At 38.3% G+C, this 21086-nt stretch overlaps 1 protein-coding gene across 3 annotated transcripts in view; it reads right to left on the bottom strand.

Annotated features, from left to right (window-relative positions):
* The window catches only part of fgf1.L (fibroblast growth factor 1 L homeolog), a 42960-nt gene that overhangs the window by 5466 nt on the left and 16408 nt on the right, over positions 1 to 21086 (bottom strand). For all 3 annotated transcript variants that reach the window (NM_001092788.1, XM_041585102.1, XM_041585101.1), the window contains 1 exon segment: positions 1900 to 2104. In NM_001092788.1, the coding sequence (NP_001086257.1) occupies positions 1900 to 2068 (169 nt within the window). In that variant the 5' untranslated portion in view covers positions 2069 to 2104.

Genomic DNA, 21086 nt, shown 5'->3' with positions numbered 1-21086 from the left:
TGGAGGGACCTTATGTCAACTGCAACATGCTCCTTAAAGATGTTCTACCATTTTCCTAGTCCATTCTCAGTGCTACTACTAGATTACCGTATGATCTCGCTGCTCTGAGAGCTCTAATCTCGGTATATACTCCCTCACTCTCCCTAACCTCTACTTCTAACTTTTCTACTTCTCCCCTATATCCAGTGGGGGGTTAGTATGTACCTTGTGTGCTTCAGGGCCTGCGTGCATTGTGTCACTTCTGTAATGCACATGTGCCGGTACTGGTGCATATAGTAGCACCAGACCAGAATAAAGCCCGTGCTATACACAACCTTGATAAATATCATACTGTATCTCTCTACCATTGTAAAATATAACACAGAATGTCTCAGGGCAGGGGAGATACTAGAGTTCAAAAAACTTTTGAAAAATCTCTTTTCTATTTTCTTCCATCAGTTCTTATTATTAATTGTGAATTGTCAAAACAAATGGTTTAGTGCTAAAATATCAGGCTCTTCTGTTATTGATCAGACTAAAAATGGTGGTAAATCATCTCAACTCTTACAACTGGCCGAAACTCCTTTTAGGTGCATTCTGAAAAACATCACAGGCGTCGAATCACCTTGAAAGTCTAGTTTTTTCACAAGGTACTTTTTAAAGATGTGGACAAAATGACCATTATGAAGTTCTAAATGTGCACTTCTGAAGGGATCCAAGTCTTTAGTGCACATTCCTGATGTCCTCATTTTTCATGTACGATTAGAAGATTTCAGTTTGCTATGTCCTTGCCAGCGTGCATGTAAAAAGCTTGGTAAGTTGCACGGTACAAAGGTCAGTTTTGGAGAATGTTCTTCCTGTCTGACCATGTTTCCTCAGACTTAATTAACAAAATCAACACATCTTAAATGAATTAATGTGGCACCAGAGGAAATATGAACGGCTTTGGCTGTCCTTATAAAACAATGTATACATTTTCTGTGGTTTCTCTCGCTCGCATAATGTTTGCAACTATTAAGAAATAGCCAAATGTAAGCATTTGAGGTTAACTTATTTAATTCAGAATAATGTAGCACTGAAGTGCCTGGAAAAAAACATACAAAGCATGCTGTGTCAAGAGAAAAACACGCACTAATAGGGATTACCTTGCTGTACTTATGTTTACAGCTTTAAATCTGCTTTCTGAAGCAGTTGAAGAACTTCCTTTTAATGAGGAATTATGAGGAAAACGTATTTAGAAATATATACATATCTATAGTTTCAATTAGGTGATGTTAATACATTTTTCAAAACTTCTTTTGCGATTCTGACCTTTTTCGCTTCACTGAAAATTTGCCAAACGGCAAAAATTGTGAGAGAGTGTATGATTTATAGAGATGGCAAAGCAGGCAAAAACCCAGGCTTATGGTATAAATGTCATCCTTTATTTTATCCAAGTTAGATTGTCAGAACTAGGAAGGGGTGTTTGTTGCAGCATGGAGGCAAATGTTAGTAACAAAAGGTCTAGTTTAAGATAAATAAGCTTCATTAAGCACTCTTTGCAGGGGGGTGGTGGAGGCTGGAGGTGGCTTTGACAAGTGAAGGATTTAGCAACTGAGATGAATGACCCTTTAGGTGGCAGCTCCAGTAGGCCCTGGACACTCCAGTCCAACACCGATAAGGAAGACAAGAAAATCCCACCAGACAAGGGCCACATGGACCCAAACATGTGAGCCTCCTTCTACAGGCTGCCTATTGATTCAGTCTCATCTGACCTATCATTTGGGTGCTCAAATCCGGCAAAGATCCACTTATTGTGGTGACATTTTTGTAGGCTTCAAATGTTGCAAATATATACAATATGAAACATAGTAGTAATTAAATGCCATACAAATCCACCCCTCAAATCAATGAATAAGAATAATTCAAGGCAGTTCTCACTGTAAAGGTCATTTCTGTCTCTTGTTCCATCCACAACCCCTTCTGGAAGGATACGCAAAAAATACCCTCCGTTATTACAGTACAGAAGCTTTGGTTTCTTGTAGTTGCCAATTGGAAGACTGAAAGACTCTGTAATGGCATTGAATGTTGTGATGTCTCCCTCTGCCATTGTTAAAGCTTCCCCAGCAATGCTGGGCTCTTAGTCCTGCAAGAAATAAGACAGGCCCTAAACAAGAAATAAAAGCAACAAAACATTTAACCAGTACTCTGCTGGTAATGTCTGGAGTCTGGTACAACAGAGGCATTTGTCCATGCCATTCTTTGCATGTAATTTAATGTCAAATTTCCATTTGTATCAACTTTGTATAAGGCAAAATAGTTCCATACATTCATACTGGGCATGAAGCACGTCTAGAAGTTGGTAGGCTGTACCCTGTCCTGTTATTCTCTAAAGCAGGGGACTTTTTTTACCCAAGTGCCACATTTAAATGTGAAAAGATATGGGGAGCAATAAAATCATGAAAGGGGAGGGTGCCAAATGAGTACTGTGATTGGCTATTTAGTAGCCCTATTTGATTTGACAGCCTATGGTCAGAAACCTGTTTTTTTATACAACCAAAACTTGCCTCCAAGCCACAACTTGAAAAATAAGCACCTGATTTGAAACCACTGGGAGCAACATCCAAAGGGTTGGTGGACAACAAGCTACTGATTGGGGTCCACTTTTCTAAATGCATTAAAGTCAGTTTAGTGTTACTTGTTATGAAAACGTAGTACAAATAGATTCTCAATACAAGAGTTATTTGTTGTTCCTTGTGGAATAAAATAGGGCCACCCGTTTGATTGAGAGATTCTTTACTCTGAACTAATGTCTTGGCCATTTAAGAACTGAAATATGGCCACCAGGGTCACTGTTTTGTTGGTGTTTATGAATAAGACTTTAGTTATTAGAGACAATAATAGGACTTTGGTAGGTCTGAGTTGGGAACCACACTTTCATAAAAATGTTATTGTTATGAAATATTCCCATCAAAGTAAAAAAAGGCGTTTGGCGAAATAGGTAACATTTGCAAACTACAGCTCTTTTTCTTGATTGATTGTAAAGCTGGGTATAAAGAGGAAGATGGTTTTGGAAGATCGCTGATGTGGCTGCTGTTTGAAGGTAGAACAATCGACACTTGGCAACTTTTATCAGCCTGTGTCTGGCCACCTTGAAAAGGTTCTTCACCTTAACTTTTAATATGATGTGGATAGCTAGATTCAGAGATAAATTGTAATTAGTCTTCATTTTTTATCTTTTTGTGGTTTTTAGATGATTAAGCTTTTTATACAGCAGCTGCCTGGTTCCTATGGTCCCATTTATCAAAACTGAGACATTTAGGGGCAGATTTATCAAGGGTCAAAGTGAATTTTCGAAGTAAAAAACTTTGAATTTCGAAGTAATTTTTGGGACTTCGACCATCGAATAGGCCAAATTCAACTTCGATTCAAAGTGAAAAAACGTAGACTATTCGGCCACTCGAATATCGAAGTACTGTCTCTTTAAAAAACGTTGACACTTCGCCACTTTAAACCTGCTGAATTGCTGTTTAGCCTATGGGGGACCTCCTAGAACCTATCTGAGGCTTTTGGGCAAGTTTTGAGAACTCACATTTTTTTTTGTAAAATCCTTTGAATTTTTTGATTCGAAGGATTAAATCGTTCGATCGTACGTTTTTACTTCGATCAATTACGGCTGTTTTCTATCAAAAAATGCTTCAAAAAGAAGTATTCAAATTCGATGATCGAATTTCTAAGTTTTTTTACTTCGAAATTCGATCCTTGATAAATATGCCCCTCGAGTGAATGGTTCGATTTTCGAATTAAATTTTTGCCTACGATTTAATCGATTGCCAAATTTGTTGAAAAAATGTTGAATTTAAAGTTTTTTAATTCGATGGTCGAATTTCGAAGTTTTTTGTACTTCGAAATTCGACCCTTGATAAATCTGCCGCTTAATAAATCTGCCCCTAAGGATAGAACGTCTAAGAAAAAGACAGTTTCCAAGGGGGTACAGTTAGTGGGAGGACTTAGACAGTCCATTGTATGGCCCTATATATTTTGTTTTCCTGTATTCATCAGCCATTTCAGCTCTCCATTCCAGTATTCAAAGAGTTTGGTGTTGAAATGTTTAAGGGGTAAATTTATCAAAGAGTGAAGTTCCGCCACTAGAGTGAAATTCCGCAGCTCTCAATTCATTTCTATGCGATTTTGAAAGGCGTATTTATCAATGGGTGAAAGTGAAAAGTTCACTATTAACTTCACTCTTTGATAAATATACCCCTAGGTGGGCTGATTGGGCTTCTGTGCACCTGAAATGCCAGGGCCTATTTTAATTCTCAGTCCAGACCTGCATCGGGGATTAATAAATCTCGAAAAATTTGAGTTAGAGCCCAATTAGAAAAAAAACGAGGTTTAAAAAATGACCCCCTAAATGTGACCATACAGGTATTTACACATGGTTTGTATTCATTTTTAAAAGCTGAATATTGTCATGTATGTCACTTCCTGTTGTGCGGTACAGATTGGATGTGACATGCTTTGACAGAACAAAAAAAAAAAGAAAGAAAATGTGAGTAAAATAGAATTGCCATGTAGCTCACATCAATAAAAGGCACAGATTATTTAACACGTACGCACTGGATGTACGGCTGCTTTTGAAGATCTGGCAAGGTCTGTAGTGTTGGAACATGTTGCTGACAGGGTTTTTCCTGATTGTGCTGAGTACGAGCTGCTATTGTACCACATGTACATGCCGGCTACTCTCCTCTTCTCTTAGGACTTTTTCTAATTATAATAACAATGAAAAATAACAAGATGACCTAAATCCCGTTAAAATGCATTTTTGGAAAGTGTTGTTACTTCCCAAACAAACTGTGTCATAGAACAGATGTTGCGTAAGGTTGTGTCCAATAAGCAGTTCCATAGGCTTCATATGGTGATGCCTGGGATGCAACGTGCAATTCAGTGCTTTTAATGCTTAACTTTTCTTAATAGGGTAAAAACAATGACTGCATTAAGTGGTGGCTCATAAATGGAATTCTTGTGCTGTCCTCATAAGTTTTTTTAAACAAAATCAGTACTGTCAAAGAAAAAATGTTAAAAGCCAATCAACGTTATGACTCATTTGTCTCACTGGGGAGATAATGATCATTTTCTGATGTGAATGGCATTTATTAATAATGTTTACAAAACATTATTTTGAAGATGGGCTAATTTTTATTATACCTTATAAAGTATGCTAAACCATTTATTAATCAAAAACCAAGAGCACCAAGCGGAAACCCCCACATCTATGGAGAGAACATACAAACACTTTGCAGATGGCGCCGTGGCTGGAACCAAAGTTCAGTGCCATTTTGCAGACACAGATGATCAGTAAGGTCCCAATAGAACCAAAACGTGTGCACTCCCTCAATTTTGCAGGGAGGTATGTCACCTTATGTCATGGAGGCAACCATACGTAGTCTGCTGTATGGCATTAACACCGGTGTTTACCATACTGGGCACTAGGGTTGCCTGGTCAGTAAAAATGTTATTTAAAGGGAAAAACCATAAAAATATAGGAAGGCCGGTATTTTTTTCCAGAAAAGGTGGCAACCCTACTGGGCACCCACTAGTCTGTTATTTGTATGCCCTTTGACTAAAAGTTTTCTTCCTCTGCCAGTGATTCTTATACTTACACCATCATCTGCTGGAAGTGTTTTGTGTTTTTTTCCACTTTCCACCTTCCACTATGTGTATATATACTGTATTTATATATATATATATATATATATATATATATATATAATAAAGAATTTTTATTAAACTCGACGTTTCGATACAGGGATCTTCGTACTCCTGATTGTATACTCATTTTTTTTGTATTATCCTGATGAAGATCCCTGTGGGGGAAACGTTTTGCCATACAAACATCCTGTAAGTGCAACTATTCTTTATATATTCTACATTTGCGGGCACCTGTGTATTTCCCTAGTAAATGGTGTGGACCTCGGGACTTTGAGTATATATATATAGGTTTAGGTTTTAGATGGCGAACTAGGGAGTCAAAGTTTTTTTTAAAGAGACAGTACTTCGACTATCGAATGGTCGAATAGTCAAACGATTTTTAGTTTGAATCGTTCGTTTCGAAGTCGAAGTCATAGTCGAAGGTCGAAGTAGCCAAAAAAACATTCGAAATTCAAAGTTTTTTTTATTCTATTCCTTCACTCGAACTAAGTAAATGGTCCTCCTGAGGTATTAAGATCCAAATTACAGAAAGATCCCCAGGTTCCAAGCATTCTGGATGACAGGTCCCATATCTGTTCTAGTAAAAAAAATCAGAAAACCACTAAAGGTCCAAATGGCTAACAAAAAGGTCCAATCGGATCAGCTCAGCTCCCATTGACTTCTATAGAACCTCTACGGCTTTTACTCACCAAAGTTTTATAATTAAATAAACACATTTACATCTACATTGTAGGCAATGGTGTGCCCTCTTGAGCCACAAGCCCTAGGCAAACATCAATAAAGTAGAAATAAGGCAATATTAAGTGGGTGACTAATCATGAGGCAATGACTAGTTAACTTTTTTTAAAGTCAAATTTTTAGAGTACAGTTACATAAGTGAATAGGTGTTTAATGCAGAAGGATCCTGCTGCATTGTTGTTAGATTGACCTGTGCTATAATGCCAGCCAGAAAAACACTGATTGTTTAATTTTCCCTTTTTACTGTGAACACATCTCTACATATCTGGGCCACAATGTTCATTCAAAAAGGATTTTTTGTATCTCTATTCCGGGAAACTTCCCACCACTTTGCACATTTCAGTCTGGTTCCTTTATAACATCAAGCATGTACAGCCTGAAAAAGTGACTTGGTTTATCAGACTTTGGCTCGGAGTCATAGGGGATTATTTATCAAAGTCCGATTTTATTTCAACATTTTCTGCGGCAAGCTCCAATCAAATCCGCTCTGGTTTTTTACGCTTATTTATTATTACATTTTCCGGAAAATTTGCTTTGCGGGAAAAAAATTGATTTTCATGTTTTTTTTGGATTTTTCACCCGAAAACTCCGATTTCTTATGCTTTTTGTCCGAAAACTTCTCCCATTGACTTATATGCAACCTCGACAGGTCTGAGATGCCGGATTTTCTGAATCAGACTTGAATCCTCAGGGTTTAATAAATCCCGAAAAATTAGTGATTTTTTAAAAGTCCGATTTTATAAATAAAATCACAATTTTTTTGGTGATTTTTGCATTCGGAGTTTATTAAATAACTCTAAGGGGGTTATTTATCAAAGTCCGATTTTATCTCAACATTTTCTGCTACAAACTCCGACCAAATCCACTCGGGTTTTTAACGCTTATTTATTATTACATTTTCTCAGAAAATTTGCTTTGTGGGAAAAAATCTGATTTTCACGATTTTTTTAGATTTTTCACACGAAAACTCAGATTTTTTCAGATTTTTCACCAGAATTGCACGAAACCTATCACGCATCAAAAAATCATTGGGACTTCTCCCACTGATTTACTGTATAAGCAACCTCGACAGGTCTGAGATGCCGGATTTTCTGATTCAGACCTTTCCATCCTTTGGGTTTTATAAAAATAAAATCACAAATTGTTCGGGATTTTTGCATTCAGAGTTTAGTAAATAACCCCCATAGTATTTGTAACACAATTTGCGTCACACAGATTCTCAATGAATTATAAGTCGGTTCCTTTAATTTCTCCATCTTTTTAAAGAGTTACAATTTGAGAAGTTTATAAAGCTCTTGGCTAAATGCTAATAAAATAATAAACTATTCAACTATCTACTTCTGCTCTAAAGCTCATCTATTGAGACTGGTTTATCCATTTTTGAGTTCAAGGGGGACAAAAAGTTGTGGTATTGCTAAAACTCTCTCAACTTTGTTTTTTTGATGTGACCCCACTTTTGTATTCCTGAGCAGTAGCATATTGAAGAACAAATGTGAATTGAATAGTTATTAGTGTTTTTGGTATGTTGTAGGAAAAATAGTTTCCAATGTTTGTAAGTCTTGCTTTCTGACTTCCTGTCTGAACCTGCTCCCACCTGTCATGAAACCTATACAGTCGTTTTGGTCGCTATGCTGCTGCAGTTTGGGTTACTGAAAATGTGACGGTCAAAGTGCCTGAAAGTGCCTATATCCTAAAGCTGATGCAAATAGAAAATGTCTGTTTTCACACAACATATTTATATGTGGATCATAACCATTGCTCTGGATTTGAGCTAATGTCTTTCATTCTTTTGGTAACACTGTAGTTTCTTGTGTTAATGTTTAACTGTACAATATAGTCATGTCAGGAATGCCCAGATATGTGCTAGTAAATTTTCCCAGCTTTCATCTGAAACACAGTGGCATTGCTGATAATCTTTGCAAAGGCTTTGTCAACAGATGAAGGGGAAGTTGACAATCACAACCTTCCTTTTCATGCTAATATTTAAAGTAGACCCATACATTTACACTACCACCTGTCACTATAATGGCATCTGTCTGTCAGTGCACACCCACATTTGAGTGCTTTCAGACTGAAATCCATCCCATGTGCACACTGACAGGTGGATGACATTGTAACTGGCATTAGACATGGTTAATAGTGGCATATGTAAGTATGTAAGTATAAGTATGTGTACTCTAATCAGGTAGAGTGCAGAAGTTATGTTCGAGGACAAGGGATGTACAGGTCCACAAAGCTTCAAAATGACAAAACAGTACCTTATACGTGATTCTCACTCACAGCTGCATTAATCCATATTGGCGCCCAGCACTGCCTTGTCCCTGCGCTGTGGCAGTCCCTACGGGGGTAATTGCAGAAAGTGGCGCATATTGTGACACAACATGGGGACACTCCTACGATGAGCACAGTTTTTTTTGACACCTAGGGGCACATTTACTTAGTTCGAGTGAAGGAATAGAATAAAAAAAACTTCGAATTATTTTTTTGCCTACTTTCGACCATTGAATTGGCTACCTTGACCTTCGACTCCGACTTCGAACGACTCGAACTAAAAATAGTTCGACTATTTGACCATTCAATAGTCGAAGTACTGTCTCTTTAAAAAAAACTTCGACCCCCTACTTCGCCACCTAAAACCTACCGAGGTGCAATGTTAGCCTATGGGGAAGGTCCCCATTGGCTTTCTAAGCTTTTTTTGGTCGTAGAAAAATCGTTCGATCGATGGATTAAAATCCTTCGAATCACAAGGACACAACGTCTGAAGTGGGGTGAAATAATTGTGCCAAATCCAGTGTTTGCGCAGTGTACCATAAAACGTTGAAAATTTGCCATTTATTATACACCACTTTTTACACCATTTTTCTGGCATTAATTCTTTTACACAGTATGATAAATAGACCCCCAGTTCTCATCTCAGTTCAGTGCAAAGTGATCTGAGCTGATTTATTTGTTGTGGCACTGACATTTATTTAGAATTTATAATATTTATACAAACTGACTGCAAGTAAGCAAAAAACAAAACAATTCAAAGATTCCTTGGGCACATCAACTGCATTATTATACCAAGAACCTCCATTAAAACAGTGATCAAATCACTGGAAACTCTACCCAGGGTTGTACTAGCCAACTGGGTTACCCAAAAAACCCCAATGGATCCCAAGCTCAGTCTATTGTGTCAACATGGCTAGGAAGCAGTGTGCTGGTGTATATAAAGGAAAATAAGCCCCTAGCATACAGTACATATTATTAATATGAATGGGTTTCATTATATAGTATTATAGATTATCTAAAGATTATAAACCTGTATTTTCATAGAGCAACTCACCATTTTGTATAGCATAGCAATTTTGTTCATTGTACTAAAATGTGTCCTTTCTAGCACTTGCAGTCCCCGCACTTCCAGAAGGACCATGTTGGTCTTTATGTATGACAACATTCTGGGACACCTAAAGCATTGAAATAATTTAGCAAAAAATGCTTTATTTTAAATACTGAATTCCCAGTATCAGTCTAGAGGTTCAGTAACTCCATAACACTAATGACCCATGAAATGAATGATGTAAACAGGAACTTTTCATCTTTTAATCTTGTAAGAGAAACTTTTGAGTGTCAGTGACACTGCATATGCTCAGAATGGTCTGGGCTGCTGCTGGGAAGCTAATGAACAAAACATTATCAGAACATCCAGTTATGCCATATCATGGACACTGACAAGGTATTTTCATAACACAAGATTTCACCATCAGTTAATTTATTTTAGAGAAGTGCAAATGACATGCAGTTTATATGATGAGATCTGTCAGTGCAAGGACATTCAAAAAAAATATCCTGTGTAGTCCTGCCCTTAGGTCTTAGGCTACAAGGTACAAGCATTCTTGGTCTATCTGCATCCCAATGGAGTTTGCTTTATGAATGCATAGGGCTTCTGGGTGTCCTGAAAACTTTCGGCAACTCATAATAAATAAGGAAGTTCTCAAATAATCAAAATTATTTTAACTGTATTGAAAACACAGTGATTCCAACCTATTCGTAAATAAAAAAGAACAAAATCATAGCATTTGCTTTGAAAACAACTCTTGTCTGGAGAGTCGTAACCTATAAATTATTGGCCTTTTATGCCAAAGGTTTCCACATAAAAGTAATGTTAAATAATTTTATGTTGGTCTGTTTTGTTTTTCTGCAAAAAGTGAAAGCTGTGTTTTAATTTACTACCCAAGGAACAGAAATAGCTGGCTGGAAAATTCTGATTATTGTCTCAGCTTATTTCTTGCTGGGGCAGTGCTATTTTTGCTATGATGGGTCTTTATCTAGAGTTGCTTTTGCATTTGCACTATTCATTACTATTTGCAAGTTATGGCTGTCATGTTCTTAGTATAACCAGAAGACACAATGAAATGCTTTATATAGCTGTGTATCAGACGTCTACATCATCAGTGTGGACTTTTGCAAACTGCTCCACTTCTCCCAGATTTGAAGTGTGCCGTCTCTCAACTGCAGTTTTCAGCTCTGTCCACAATAGGATTTAGATCTGGACTTATTGCCACTTTCAAACAACATTTTGTCTTTAACTATTCATTGATATTATTTTACTATAATATGCTTTAGGTCATTGCTCTGTGGGCAGACTAGTGATCTTAAATGTCTAGAGGATATTGATCTGGAAGGATATTTTGCTTGTTCAGGTTTGATTTGGCAAACTCAAGTCAGGGTTTATTATATTTATCTGTCAGCAGTTGGTTCTTCATTAGTCTTCTACCCTGGAGCCCCCATTCCAATAAGTTGGTAATAGATGGTTAAAACTGTTGCACCTTGTATCAACTTGCATCTGTTGACACAAGTTCCTTTGCCACTTTTTGAATGATTCTTCTCTGCAATTCTTGCTGAAAGTTTCTCCGTGTCCACGGGGATTGAATACAGTGCCCTGGGCCACAAAATTCTTGATAACATTGTGTACAGTGGACACAGGAACATTAATATCTTTTTAGATGGACTTGTAACTGTCAGGGAGCCGGGAGCTCCCTCCAGGGAGGTAGTCAGGATCAAGGAGGAAGCCCTCTTGAGGGAACAAGGTCGCGGTGTCCAAAGGGTTAATCGAAGAATAGTCAGGATCCAGGCAAGAGTTCACAGGCAGGTAGATATCAACAAAGTCCAAAGTCCAGGCAAAGGGTCAGGAAACAGGTCAGGAACAAGATTAGGCAATAAGGCACACAGGAAACCCAGGATACACTTTAGGGAAGTAATCCTATACTTGGGCGCCATTCTGGCGTCTTGGTAAGGCTTTTATATTTGAATTTGGCGCCATTCTGACGTCATCGGCGTCCTTGCGCCGACGTCGATGCGCTGACGTTATCGCGCCGCTACCCACGTGGCGGCCATGGGCGCCGCCATTTTGGAAGCGACGCCGGCAGCGAAGGACGCGCCGCCCGGAGCTCCTGGACCTGCTCCGGGCGGCGATCGTGACAGTAACCTTGTAAACTTGAGATTTTTTTTGTGTTTCTCTGACAATTTTCTGTCTCACCTACGCAGATAGTTCTCTGCTTTTCTTCCTTGTTTACGTATTCAGTGTGGTGCACACAGACAATTCAAACTGGTTGAATGTGTGCTTCTTATAGCGCAGAGAATAATTCATTTTGCAGAGACTCTGTTGCAACTCATATTCTGGCCTAGTCTGGCATGAAGTTTGTTTTTTAACAGGGAAAAAATCAGTTGTATGGTTTCATAAAAAAATGCCTGTAACTTCATGTACTGTAAAAGAACACGGAGCATTGTCAATGCTTGCTGAAACCACCGCTGTCACCTCCCATTCACTGCAATTCTAACCTTCTGAAAGCACCGGTTTCTGGCCTGGAAACCCTGCAGGGCCTATGCCTTCAGCCTTAGAGTTAATCCAGATTCCTCATTCTCTGGAGTTACATCACTTAACACAATGTTTAAATTAGAAATATATAGTTTTCTCTTTGATATTAGAGTCCGCTCAAGTGAAGTTTTTATCTTGGAATATATAGTGGATAAAGTACCCCCTCTTGTAAAATATAAGGATATTATTAGTTACCGAGGAGTTTCATGACCATATAAAAACACGAGGCCGAAGGCCAAGTGTTTTTATACAGGTCATGGAACTCCGAGGTAACTTCTAATATCCTCATATTTTACAACTGGGGGTACTTTATTTATTATAATACACAAATTTTAGTGAGTCATGTGACAGAAATGACATCACTACTCACCGTTTATAACTGATGACATCACTACTCACCGTTTATAAGGATATAATTTACAGGATATTCATGGCTTTTGTGTATTATAGAGCGTTAACCTCAATTTATAGGCCTACAAATAAAATGTGACAATAAGTAGACACAGGCCAGCCAGATAGCCTCCAGCACTGGTGTCTGGGCACTATCATGTCTTCCATCCTCAATAGGGTGGATCGTGCCATGGTCTTCCTGGTGGCGGGTCTTGGTGCAGTCACTATCTGCCCCCTCCCATTGTGGTAGTTACGCCACTGTAGGGCCCTTTAAGTCACTTGTTTGTAGCCGTACAGAGCTGACTAAACCATTTAAAGGCTACGCCATGCAATAACAGGATCCAAAGTCAGACGCAAAACACTCAACATCTCTAAGCCAACCTCTATTCCAGTCTGCACCATATTCATTTGACCTGCCCCTTTTGCAAATGGGGAAAAAAACACATTTAGTAAAATATTTTTTATTAAGAGTTAAAATTTTAGGACTGAGAGGATTTGTACTTTAAGAGAGAGTAAATAATTTTCTGATCCATTTTGAACTGTGTAATTACCCCATATTGTGTCATCATGTTTTTGGTTTTAGTCTGTTTTTAACTGTACCATAGTATTTATAGATCATATGCTTCATTTCCAGCTCACTACAAAACCACAAGAAATGAGCTGTGAGGCCCCTTTTCCAATTACACTTTGTATCTCAGGAGCAAATGCTTGGTTTTTTTTTTATTCCTCAAAATTTGTAGCCCAACGCTTAGTAATTTTGCACATGGGGCCCATGTATAGGGTGGTATTATGTGTCTGGCAAGGATATAATGGTTTGTAGAGGAAAGAGAACAGTCAACCCAGAAATAACATATAATGCCTTTAATTACAGGTTCCACTGCTATATTTTCATGTATTAGTACTATGTGAAACTTGAAGCAACAAACATTCAGAAGCAAGGAGAGGAGTTTCTCTGAAGGGGTACAATTACCAAGCAATTTGTGGAGTCTTGTCCCTTTACTTCACCATTTTTATATTTTTTTTTCATAATTTTAGTTGACTTCTCTGTACACACGTAAAATCTATTTTTAGAAGGAGACTCCCCCATAATTTGGCAGTGGGAAAAAAAGCAGAAATAGATTTTTCTATGAGAAGACAAAACTGGCAGTCGTATTAATGCACTTACCCTGAGCTAGAGGGACAGGCAGGGACACAGAGAGTCATTTAATAATGCTATCGAGCTATTGGGCATGCACTGCCTAGATATTTCTTGTCAGGGGCACTTCGAATCCACATTGGCATCTCTGTGTTAACCTGGTGTGACAGAAATGAATGACAACTACATAGAGTTCAGGCATTTCCCCTTTAGCTGTAGTGTTCACCACTGTTTAGTACAATCAGGCTGGAACTAGGGGTAGGTTTAGGATACACAAGCCTAGGGAGCAATGGTCGGGATGCTGGGTTTTAGCAGAGAGCTGATCTGAACTGCATGTGCAGCTTATCTGTATGTGAGGACAGACACACAAACTTCTGTGTGAACAGTAACTTGGTTGCTTTATAGAACTCAGCATAAACACTTCAGCATAACATGTCTGCAACAGGAACTTTTCATAGAGAGTATACACAGGAAGAGGAAGAAGAAAAACGCACAGGGTTACAGATCAAACATGATATCACTGTAAGGGGCACTCACCCTGGTGGCCCAGTTGGCCGGCGGCGATGCCCTCCATGTGTTGCCCCATGGTATCCTGCGTTTCTCTGCTTTAGGGCGCGCGCAGTGTGCACTTCTGGTTTTTCTGTGCGCAATCATGCTGGCGTGATTGCGTCATCTAACACTGGGACTCTAACACTGTGAGCATTGCCCATTATAGGTTCATCTCTGTGAGTTCCTGGTGCTATTTCTGTACAATCCTGATTATCTGATTCCTGATTTAACCCCCTGCCTGCCTGACTACTCTAACTTCTGTGATCCTGACCCTTGCCTGTTATCCGACTATTCTAAACTCTGTTATCTGACCTGTGCCTGTCTGACCATTCTGATTCTCCTGTTATGACACTTGCCTGCCCGACTCCGCTTGAATTCTGCCCGCACTGACCCGGCCTGTTCCTTAAACTGTGATCTTCTGCCCAAAAGACTTTGTTTTACGTTTGCGCCCCTCTGTTCATCCAGAACCCTCGATTGGCTCCTCTCTTATTAAGACCTGGCGGCATCCAATTAGCTGAGGGCTCCTCCCGAGGTGAAAGGCGGCTGTTAAAGGCGGAAGCAAGAGCCGAGACCAAATTTATTTATTTATTACCTTGATTGGGTGAGATCAAGGGGGGGTTAAAAGGTAGATGTGAGCTATAAAGCAACAGGCTTCGTTTGCTGGATTATTATTGGTGTCTCTGGATTTCTGTCTGAAAATCTTATAACCTTACATTAGCCCTATTTAGGCTCAAAGTTCCAGTGGGATCCATTGCCATGGAGGGGGGTGCAGCTGAGAATTTAAAGTGCCATAGAGAATGATGGGTGGAGCAGGGGTTGGGGGCTGGTTGGGTTGGAGTACACCTCAGGCCAATGCAACAAATAAAGTGCAGTTAAATAACTCAACACAGCTATGTTTTTTTGCCATTATTAATTATTTTAACATTATATTGCACTTTAGTAAAGGGACACCATTGTATGATGCTATTACCTTTGCTGCAGCTTGCGGGGGAAGTAAAACTGTCCCCAGTTAAAGCATCACATGAATCTCAATTAGCCAATGTTACGCAATGGAACGGAAATGTTAAAATAAATATTTATGACCGCTACAAAGTAGTCTTTCACACAGAGAATGTTTTTTAGCTTGTTTTCCATTAAGAAAAAAAAAGCAACTATCAAGATTAGAATTTATTTTTCTGAATGTAATTGTTAACCTCCCCCCCACCACCCCACACCTCTACCCCCTGTGGATAAAGTGGACAATTGCGCATCAGTGATATGAGCTTTTGCAGGAAACACAGAGTTGGTGGGAGGATAAACCACATCCTCAGTGCTGCCCACCGCTGGCTAAGCAAACCAAACAGATCGTATTAATGTCATCCTGGGTTCTTGCTAAATCACTCGGTTTTCAGTTGCTGGTAAACACATTAAAGTGGGTCTAAGGACAATATTTTACTGTTTGTTTCTTATTTTTTGTATGGGATTTACTTTGTAAAGGCCATCGGTATCCTAACGTTACTGCAAGATAAAGCCCAGGTTGAATTTTGCTTTTGCAAACTATACCAATTATAACGTTTGCTAAATAAAATGTATATTTGCATACATTTTTTATAAAAAAATCATCAATAGCTGTGTCGTCGACACTCAACAACAGCGTTGGCTTAGCAAGGCGTGACATTGTTGTTATTTTGCATTTTATTCTAGTTTTTTAGTTAATTTCAGGCAGATGAAAAAAATCCTACTTAGTTAATGATGTTAGGTTGAGGTTCTTCCATAGGCTCATGTCTGCAAGTGCAGTTGTGGTCCTAGCACTTTCCCCAAAGTCAGTTGTATGTAGCACTACTTTCATTAAAGGCACTTGTGTCAAAATATGCTCCTTGCACTTCTGTTTAGTTGCATTTGGTGCTTACTCAGTGCTTATGACTGAATGAGGAGCTACCGGCACATCAGGACAAAGTGGAAGCTCCAGGGTTCTTTCAGTGCCCCGTGTCAATCTCTGCAGTTCAGTTGCACCTAAAGAATATGAAGTTATATAAAGGGAACTTTGCAATACAGAAAAACAGACCCAGATAAAAACAATGCACTCAGGTATAGTCTTAATGAAAAAATAGCGTTCATATTAGGGCTTTTATTGCAACTGGGGGATATACCGTATGCCCATCCTTAAAAGTACACTTGCCATAAAACCTCCATAAAACCACATTTTCACAGTGATGTAATGTACCTTTAAATATTCAAATAATTGAACACAAACTGGTGGTATTAGCATAGATACTGTATGTATGCATACTAAGATGTCCATCATAGGTATAGAAATTACTAATCAGGAATGATGAAAGCTAGCAGTTAATTTGGTTGGTGCATGGCATCCAGATTGTGGACAAGTTCATACATATCACAAACAGGCATGTTGTAACGTTTTTTCCTGCTATATGGAGAGCCCGCATGCCCATGATGTAGGTCACAGGCACATTATAACAGTTTTCCTTCTGTATAAAAAGCCTTTATATCTGTGTTGTAAGTAAAGGATGTCACTAATAGTAACTGTGCACAATACTTAGTATAAACTACTACTGTGCGGAAGTGCCAGTGTTCCAGGATGATACAGCCTTGCCAGGAGTGGTGAAATGGAATGTTTATGGAGTGTCAATAACTATGGAACCTTCTGTGTCCATGGCGAGTCAGTATATGGAGTGCAATTCCAATAAGTTTATACAACTCTGTAATACAGGTATGGGATCCATTATCCGGAAACCCGTTATCTATAAAGCTCCACTTACAGGAAGGCCATCTCCTATTGACCAAATAATTCAAATTTTCAATAATAGAATGGTACATTGCACATGATGCCAACGAAGATATAATTAATCCTTATGGGAGGCAAAACAATCCAAATTATGGAAAGGTCCCTTATCCTGAAAACCCCAGCTCCCGAGCATTCTGGATAACAGGTCCCATACCTGTATATAAATATAATTAAAAGTTTTTGTGTCTTTACATACTGTATGTCTTTGTTTATTTAATTCAGAGAATACTCCTTTGGTGTAATTTTTGAGTGTTTCTCTAGAGCTGATTAGAAACTTCCAAGGGTTTTTGGGAAATGCCTAGATAGGGAAGAGCGCAAAGAAAAAGTTCTCCAATCAAACCTTTACTCCTTGCTTGCGCTATGCATCAGTGAGCATAACGATTAGGACACAGTTAGTGATGGGCATATTTCTCCTGCGAAACTCGAATTTTGACACCCGCATCAATTCTGATGCTCGTGTCAATTCGTGTCAATTTTGACACCGGCGTTAAATCAATGGGTGTCCGAATAGTGTTACGGTTTTGATGCAAGCAACTTTTCCGATGCTCATCCAACTTTTCCGAATTTTCACGGGCGAATTTTCACGGGAGCTTTGTGAATTTATTCGCCGGCATCGAAACGTGGAAATTTGTAGCAATTTATTATTATGCCGAATTTATTCGCCCATCGCTAGAAACAGTTAATGTGTCCTTAAGTGTGTTATTCAGACAATTGACACAGGTAGCTTTAATAAATGTGTTAAATACCTGATAAAACATTTGTGTTGGCATTTCAAACTGACCCCAAAATATTGAGAAGTCTGCCTTGTACTGTGGGCTTGTATTCCAGCCCAGATAGAGAGCCACTGTATAAGAACTGCCACTTTAGAAGTAGTTTCTTATAAAGTACAGGCCTATTGAAGGATATTCTTTGCTTGTAACCCATCTCTCTCAAAGGACAAGATACTGCCTTTCTGTACTTTAGGCCACTTCCTGTTCAGAAAAATAAATAAATGTAGTACAAAAGCAGATTTTTTTTCCCTTTGACATGGTATCTAAAAGGCTTTAGCTCAGGAAACCTTGAGAAAGAATGCTTTTGTTAGTGCTAACATTGCTTCTTTTCTTCACAAAAAGTTCAAATTCAGTGAAAATAGTAGATTCCTTTCTCCTGGAATCTGTTCTGTGGTTTTCCCTTTCCATTTAGAACAAAACCAAATAAAAAAAGGAAGTAGACAGAGGAATAATATGTCATTCAAGCTGCCATTATCCTACTCTGGCACATGTAAAATCTGAGGCTCTGTATCAACAGTTGGACAGAACTATATTATATTCCACTTCCTGCCATTGGAATTCTTCCATTACACTTTCCCCGAGACTCAGGGAGGATTTTTTTTTCAACCTGAGAAACTGTTTCATTTGTAGGATAAACACTTGGCGGCCACACATGCATTAATGCAGAACCGCACCAACAGGTATCAGACAGGACTAACAAAATGAAATTAGTTGTTGACTGGGATGTGTACATTCAGTGGAGGGGGTACTTGGCAAAGGGGGGTTAATAAGAATCAGTTCCATAAGGTAGTTGGTCTAAGGTAGTGGAGTATTCATAGACTATTAATTTATACCTTATGCTATAATAATGTGTTCACCAATAAGAACCCCTTCTGGTATCACTTTCCACCTCGCTGAGTTGTTTCAAGAATACTCACATTTTTACCCTTTATTTCAGCTTCTGTACAGACATGATGGTAGTACAGGTATGGGATCCGTTATCCGGAAACCCATTATCCAGAAAGTTTTGAATTACGGAAAGGCCGTCTCCCATAGACTCCATTATAATCAAATAATCCAAATTTTAAAAAATTATTTCCTTTTTCTCTGTAATAATAAAACAGTACCTTGTACTTGATCCAAACTAAGATATAATTAATCCTTAGTGGAATCAAAACTAGCCTATTGGGTGTATTTTATGTTTACATTATTTTCTAGTAGACTTAAGGTGGAAAGATCCAAATTATGGAAAGACCCGTTATCTGGAAAGCCCCAGGTCCTAAGCATTCTTGATAATAGGTTGCATACCTGTATAATAAAATATGTATAATATGCAATATCTTCATTCTCATTTTCCCTCCAATAATTTGTATTTACTTTTTATCTGTAATAATAAAACAGTCATTGTACTTGATCCTAAGTGTAGGGACTCATAGGGTTGAATTTTCTTATTGCTTAGTCCATCTTCTACTAGACTATATTCCCTTTATTTTCTAATTCCTGCCACCATAATATTAGTTGCCTGGGTGGGAAACTTATCCCCTTATTGGCCCAGAAAGGTATGAGCATTTCCTGCTAATCTATATTACAGTAACTGGGAACCCATGTATCTTCCTCTTTGACCTCCATCTTTTGTGCAGGGTGGATGCCCGCTGGGTAGTCTGGGACTACAAGGCCCCCAGTAAGAAGAGCGCCCTAAAGGTCAACCCCTTTAGTAAAGTCAGTGAACGGGGACCACATGAACGAGGTAATTAGACAGCAATAGGACTAGCACAGTCATAGTATACTCTACATATGTAGGTTAGCTGACTCAGCAAGACAGAACAGCACTAAGCTCCAATTTATGATTAATAGCTGGAGGTAACTCTCAAAGGGTATTACTGCCCTTAAAATGAAAGGACCACAGTTTGGAAAGGCTAGAATCTACTCCCTGTGATTTGCAATGGTGGGAATCTGGACTACTAGTTGGTATACCATAAACCCATCTACCTCTGCAAGTCATTTGTACTAACTACGCCTGTGTTGTTTAATGAACCTGTTTCATTTTTAAAAACCTCTGGCATACTTTTTTTTTTTATTATTATTTTTTTAGTTTTCAAAAACATTTTAAGGAATAGGGTACAGAAAGTAAAAAGGTTTGCGGAAAGGGAGGGGGAAGAAGAAATTCTTATAAAATATGATTACTTTTATACAATATGGTATTTATAACATCACTTTATACTCATAAGCATTTATACAGTTTTACTAATATTTCTAATATTCTTTCTAATATAGCCCCTTTTGTCTAATTTCAGATGCGATTTTATTACTCCCTCTGTATTGGGAAATCCAATTTTGGTGTTCTTAGCTCTATACATTCTCAACCTAAAGATCTACCTTCTGAGAGAGGATAGCCAGGGTTCCCATGTCTTCCAGTACATTTTACTTGTATTATGTAATATATGTTTTATCTCTTCCATTTTTCTAGTTTCCTCTACCAGCTGCTGCCACTCATTATATTGTGAAGGAGATGTTTTCCTACAATGACTTTGCTGCATTTAACAGGTGCATAGTAAGTGTATCTAACACTACGTTGCTTTCTTCTGTTCTTATATTCAGCAGAATTAATGGTATATCGCTCTCTTTGATTAAGACTTAATTTAAGCTATAATTTGCAAAATTCTACCCCAATATTCCTTCAAGACTAAGCATTTATCCCAAATATGTACATGTGGACCTATATCATGATTGCATCTCCAACATCTGTCCAAACTATTTGGGAATATTTTTTTGAGTTTAGCTGGAGTTTGTTGCTAATTTATAGTTCATTTCCCTTATTCTTGCTGCCCTGGATGACTTGTGTGTTGTTGTCAAGATCTTTTCCCATGTTGAAGGTGAAATCATGATATTCAAATCTCTTTCCCACTCTTTGTGTGCTACATTTTTTAGTAATTAAGGTATAAGAACGTAATAATTTATTTAATGTTGATATTGCTTTATCTATATTCTCTTTCCTTTCTAGTAGTTTTTCCCACTTTGTAAGTGGTCTACTACAGTCTAATGTCTTATTGTAGGAAATATAATGGTGTAGCTGCTGATTGTTCCACATATCTCTAGGATGGCATCCCCATTTGTCTTGTATATCTACAAGAGGTATTATTTTATTATTGATCATAAAGTCGATTATTCTTGTAGGTCTTCTAAACACATGTTCCAATTCTACCCATTCCTTCT

The sequence above is a fragment of the Xenopus laevis genome, chromosome 3L (assembly GCF_017654675.1).
Source record: "Xenopus laevis strain J_2021 chromosome 3L, Xenopus_laevis_v10.1, whole genome shotgun sequence".
Lineage (NCBI taxonomy): Eukaryota > Metazoa > Chordata > Amphibia > Anura > Pipidae > Xenopus > Xenopus laevis.
The sequence above is the reverse complement of the archived record's forward strand: the minus strand, read 5'-3'. Positions and strand labels throughout refer to the sequence as shown.